General features: G+C 39.0%; 1 protein-coding gene across 1 annotated transcript; it reads right to left on the bottom strand.

Annotated features, from left to right (window-relative positions):
• Nucleotides 1-3,025: 3,025 nt before the first annotated feature.
• Nucleotides 3,026-5,803, bottom strand: LOC139354629 (uncharacterized). The gene is made up of 4 exons (XM_070998882.1): nt 5,707-5,803; nt 3,524-3,806; nt 3,349-3,469; nt 3,026-3,316 (listed from the first exon to the last, which is right to left on the bottom strand). Exons 1-4 carry the CDS (start codon nt 5,801-5,803, stop codon nt 3,026-3,028), a joined length of 792 nt encoding a protein of 263 aa, XP_070854983.1.
• Nucleotides 5,804-6,042: the final 239 nt, after the last annotated feature.

Below are 6,042 nucleotides of genomic sequence, written 5' to 3'. Positions count from 1 at the left end.
AATATTTAACTTACAACACTTTACAGAATATGTAGAAGATATCGAATAAGGAATGCAAATGACAAGACTGGCACTGTTTAATCCAAAATTACTAAAACACGATTATTTGAAAAACATGAACCCTGAGAAATTGTTGAGAATCAAAACATCAACTTGGCTTAAAGAAACACAAATTAAATTTTGATTATTTCCCATATTCCTACAGAGATAGTCAAATCTCCCGTTTTTGAAATTATTCCTTATACCTATGAAAATAACAATATTTTAACAGAAAATATACTTGATAAATATTTCATATATGAAGATAAATTATTTAATAAAGAAACAGGAAAAATAGTAATTGATGATTGTAGAAATGGAATAATTAGACAGGAAAACACTGAATGCAAATATACGAAAACTTACAAAAATTTCCTAATTAATTTTGTTAAACCCAATATTTTATTGATATGCAATATCCCTAAAACATTGCTGAATCAAAATTGCATTAATAAAGAAATTTCTATGGTCCGAAGTAACCTCATTAAATACCTTAATTGTTCAATACAATTAGACGAATACACTCTTTCAAAATCAATGTTAGATTATATACAGAGTGCTTACATAAATAATAATGTAACAAAATTAGAACCATTGTCTTATATTCAAACAAAGGAGATAATAGAATCACATACAAAATATTATAATGTATTTCAAACTATTACTTTAACAACCTTTGTAATCATTATTATAAGCATTTTATTGTATTTATGGTATAAATTTAAGAGCATACCAAGAAAACTTATTGTAAAATATATAAAAGCAAAGGAAGAAACACCAAAAAGTACAGAAATTGTAAACGATCTACCCAACCAAATTAACATAGAAGAAAATATAATGTTATACCCAAGCTTATCGACCTAAGGACAGGCCAAATTCAACGGATGGGGGAGTGACATATCCATAGTACCGTATACTCCTATGTACATGTCCACACACCCACACATACATGCACACATTATGCAGTCACCCTCGAGACACCCTTTAAGAAATGAGAATCCAGATTTAATTGTCAACAAGCCAATGGAAAACAAGGAAGAACGCTATAGTCGAGTACCTCGACTATCAGATACCCGTTACTCAGATAAATAGAGATATGCAAGCAGCAAAGTGAGATTAAAATGCGCCACCTACCGTCGGTATACAGAATTAAGCGTTATGGGCGTTAGAGTGGGCGTGGCAAATTTTTCGATAGGTATTGACGAGACCAATACATTTCAATTAAAATTTTTTGTCTAGCATGAAAATGGTGGGCGTCACAGGTTTTCGCGGTTTGTGGGCGTTTTTTGGTTCAATACAGTATACAGAATTAAGCGTTATGGGCGTTAGAGTGGGCGTGGCAAATTTTTCGATAGGTATTGACGAGACCAATACATTTCAGTTAAAATTTTTTGTCTAGCATGAAAATTGTGGGCGTCACAGGTTTTCGCGGTTTGTGGGCGTTTTTTGGTTCAATCGATAGGTATTGATGAGAACAATATATTTCAGTTAAAATTTTAATTCTAGCATCAAAACTGTAGGAGCCACAGCTTTGGGTGTGGCACTCTACTGAAACAAACTTGCGCTGCGCAGGAATCTCAGGAATTTGCGTGCCTAATCCCAGTATTGTAACTCTCATAGTTTCCGAGATCTCAGCGTTCATACGGACAGACGGACAGACGGACATGGCTAGATCGACTAGGCTAGTGATCCTGATCAAGAATATATATACTTTATGGGGTCGGAAACGCTTCCTTCTGCCTGTTACATACTTTCCGACGAATCTAGTATACCCTTTTACTAAAGCAAGCCACAGGAAATTTTCAAGAAACAAAAAACCAAACTTTATAGACTAAACAATTATATCGAGCCGCTGTTCAGGCTATCGGCACGTTCCCACGAATCAGGATACTCAGATTTCGGGACCCAAGTCTGGAGTCCAAAGTCTAAATTTAAAGAATCACTCAATTGCAACAAGTCCCACTCACAGAAAGCTCTAAAGCTTAAAACCGAGGTATGATCGTAAGTGAAGTAGGAGTTAGAGAATGAGTTCAGTTTGAGACTTATCAACAGTAGGTCGGTGTTCTTCCAAAATATTGTAACCAGTGTAAAAGTAAAATTAAATAAAGATTTTTTTTAATACACTTATGGTGCAGATCTTTAATTATATGTATGTATGTATACTTATAGATTTAACATTTATGTACTTCAATTCGTCCACAAAAAAGTCAAAAAATAGATAGTATGGCTGAAACTGAAATGTATTGGTCTCGTCAATACCTATCGATTGATCCAAAAAAAAATTTGCCACGCCCACTCTAACGCCCATAACCCTTAAATCTGTATACCGCCGGTAGGTGGCGCATTTTAATCTCGCTTCGCTGCTTGCATATCTCCATTTAGCTGAGTAACGGGTATCTGATAGTCGAGGTACTCGACTATAGTGTTCTTCCTTGTTTTTTACTGTATACTTGGCATACAATTTTGATATTTCGAATATATATATTGTAACGAACTGATTTTGTGTGTCTGCTCGCTACGAGATTCGTGCGGCTAGCTCAGAAGATTGTGCGTTCGTCCCACCAAATTTATATGACGTGATTGCCCGTAGATAACTGAGAAAACAAAGGGTTCAAATGGTAACAAAGGGATTTATTCTCGTGTACAGCGTGAGAAGGGTAGCTTTTCGAGTGGTGTAGGTTTTATTTAAGATAGTTGTGTTGGATATAAGGTTATATATAGAAATTATAACTATAAGTGTTCTGCGCACGTTCTGCTGTGGAGTCTATCTCTGTATCGACTACCTTATATTTTCAGAGTTTGGTAACATTATAAAAAGAAACTTATTCTACACTAATATCGAAGGTTTGGTATATACTATGTTAGGCGCTGTTCACAGTCGGCCTCTCCTGACAAATCTCTGCGTCCTCGCAGGATTCATGGGGTGGATCATCTTCAAAGTCGGCATCTTCATCGGGCTCCTCCGGTGGCAGCTCACACCAGCGCTTCATCTTGTCGGACGAATACACCGACTTGTAGTGTCTCTGCTTTCGTTGTGCGTGAGGGATATCTTCTCATTCTCGACCAGCACAAGGTCTCCAAGGCTGTAAACAGTTGGCTTCGCATGTTTGGCATCGTAGCGTTTCTTGGCGGCAGCTCGGTGATCGTTGACAGTTCTCGCAGCATCTGCTCTAAGTTGATCCAATTCCACATCGGTTAGCATCTTTTGGTCTTGGCTTTGAATGATGTTGGTTATCGCGTTCTTCAGGATATCTCGAGGTTCATACCCGTACAGGAGCTGAAAGGGAGAGCAAATGTAGTACTATTTACCATGGTATTAATGCTCCACTGGATTGATCGGATATTGTCATCCCAACGTTTATCGATGTCATTGGAAGGCAACAACATTGACAAAATGATGCGATTTGTGCGCTCCGCGTGACCATTGGCTCTGGGTGTCCTTACAGCATTTAAAATGTGCTTTACATTGTTTGACTTGCATTACTTCTCGAAATCTTTTGATGTAAATGCTGTACCACGATCGGTTACAATTCGATCTGGCATTCCCAGGTAGCTGGTTACATCTTGCAGGACATCCAGGACGTGTTTAGTTGCTGTGCTTTTCACCGCCCGTACAATGGTGAATTTGGTGAATGCATCGACTATCACAAGAATATGCTCGTTTCTCTTGGAACTCTTCGGAAATGGCCCCAGGTGGTCCACGTGTATCGTGGAAAAGGGAATCGGCTTTATGTCATCGTAGTGGTACTGACCTTCCTGACGTCCACCTGGTGTTTTATAAAACGCACAGCCCACACAGGATTTTATGTAGCTTTTGACATAGTTTCGCATTCGGGGAAACCAAAATAAGTTTAGAATTCGTGCCATAGTCTTATCCGTGCTCATATGTCCGGCGTTATCGTGACATTCATGTAAAATGCGCCACCTACCGTCGGTATACAGAATTAAGCGTTATGGGCGTTAGAGTGGGCGTGGCAAATTTTTCGATAGGTATTGACGAGACCAATACATTTCAATTAAAATTTTTTGTCTAGCATGAAAATGGTGGGCGTCACAGGTTTTCGCGGTTTGTGGGCGTTTTTTGGTTCAATACAGTATACAGAATTAAGCGTTATGGGCGTTAGAGTGGGCGTGGCAAATTTTTCGATAGGTATTGACGAGACCAATACATTTCAGTTAAAATTTTTTGTCTAGCATGAAAATTGTGGGCGTCACAGGTTTTCGCGGTTTGTGGGCGTTTTTTGGTTCAATCGATAGGTATTGATGAGAGCAATATATTTCAGTTAAAATTTTAATTCTAGCATCAAAACTGTAGGAGCCACAGCTTTGGGTGTGGCACTCTACTGAAACAAACTTGCGCTGCGCAGGAATCTCAGGAATTTGCGTGCCTAATCCCAGTATTGTAACTCTCATAGTTTCCGAGATCTCAGCGTTCATACGGACAGACGGACAGACGGACATGGCTAGATCGACTAGGCTAGTGATCCTGATCAAGAATATATATACTTTATGGGGTCGGAAACGCTTCCTTCTGCCTGTTACATACTTTCCGACGAATCTAGTATACCCTTTTACTAAAGCAAGCCACAGGAAATTTTCAAGAAACAAAAAACCAAACTTTATAGACTAAACAATTATATCGAGCCGCTGTTCAGGCTATCGGCACGTTCCCACGAATCAGGATACTCAGATTTCGGGACCCAAGTCTGGAGTCCAAAGTCTAAATTTAAAGAATCACTCAATTGCAACAAGTCCCACTCACAGAAAGCTCTAAAGCTTAAAACCGAGGTATGATCGTAAGTGAAGTAGGAGTTAGAGAATGAGTTTAGGTCGGTGTTCTTCCAAAATATTGTAACCAGTGTAAAAGTAAAATTAAATAAAGATTTTTTTTAATACACTTATGGTGCAGATCTTTAATTATATGTATGTATGTATACTTATAGATTTAACATTTATGTACTTCAATTCGTCCACAAAAAAGTCAAAAAATAGATAGTATGGCTGAAACTGAAATGTATTGGTCTCGTCAATACCTATCGATTGATCCAAAAAAAAATTTGCCACGCCCACTCTAACGCCCATAACCCTTAAATCTGTATACCGCCGGTAGGTGGCGCATTTTAATCTCGCTTCGCTGCTTGCATATCTCCATTTAGCTGAGTAACGGGTATCTGATAGTCGAGGTACTCGACTATAGTGTTCTTCCTTGTTTTTTACTGTATACTTGGCATACAATTTTGATATTTCGAATATATATATTGTAACGAACTGATTTTGTGTGTCTGCTCGCTACGAGATTCGTGCGGCTAGCTCAGAAGATTGTGCGTTCGTCCCACCAAATTTATATGACGTGATTGCCCGTAGATAACTGAGAAAACAAAGGGTTCAAATGGTAACAAAGGGATTTATTCTCGTGTACAGCGTGAGAAGGGTAGCTTTTCGAGTGGTGTAGGTTTTATTTAAGATAGTTGTGTTGGATATAAGGTTATATATAGAAATTATAACTATAAGTGTTCTGCGCACGTTCTGCTGTGGAGTCTATCTCTGTATCGACTACCTTATATTTTCAGAGTTTGGTAACATTATAAAAAGGGACTTATTCTACACTAATATCGAAGGTTTGGTGTATACTATGTTAGGCGCTGTTCACAGTCGGCCTCTCCTGACAAATCTCTGCGTCCTCGCAGGATTCATGGGGTGGATCATCTTCAAAGTCGGCATCTTCATCGGGCTCCTCCGGTGGCAGCTCAAACCAGCGCTTCATCTTGTCGGACGAATACACCGACTTGTAGTGTCTCTGCTTTCGTTGTGCGTGAGGGATATCTTCTCATTCTCGACCAGCACAAGGTCTCCAAGGCTGTAAACAGTTGGCTTCGCATGTTTGGCATCGTAGCGTTTCTTGGCGGCAGCTCGGTGATCGTTGACAGTTCTCGCAGCATCTGCTCTAAGTTGATCCAATTCCACATCGGTTAGCATCTTTTGGTCTTGGCTTTGAATGATGTT

Source organism: Drosophila suzukii, unplaced genomic scaffold (assembly GCF_043229965.1).
Source record: "Drosophila suzukii unplaced genomic scaffold, CBGP_Dsuzu_IsoJpt1.0 scf_11, whole genome shotgun sequence".
Classification (NCBI taxonomy): Eukaryota; Metazoa; Arthropoda; class Insecta; order Diptera; family Drosophilidae; genus Drosophila; species Drosophila suzukii.
Note: the sequence above shows the minus strand (reverse complement) of the source record. Positions and strands in the feature narration are given on the sequence as shown.

What these genes read in the sequence shown, in the direction of transcription:
- LOC139354629 (XM_070998882.1), bottom strand. Translation starts at nt 5,803, where the DNA reads ATGAAGCGCTGGTTTGAGCTGCCACCGGAGGAGCCCGATGAAGATGCC. An exon ending in CTGCGAGGACGCAGAGATTT is followed by an intron (nt 3,807 to 5,706) that starts GTCAGGAGAGGC and finishes ATAAAACACCAG; the next exon opens with GTGGACGTCAGGAAGGTCAG. An exon ending in AGTGGAGCATTAATACCATG is followed by an intron (nt 3,317 to 3,348) that starts GTAAATAGTACT and finishes TCTCCCTTTCAG; the next exon opens with CTCCTGTACGGGTATGAACC.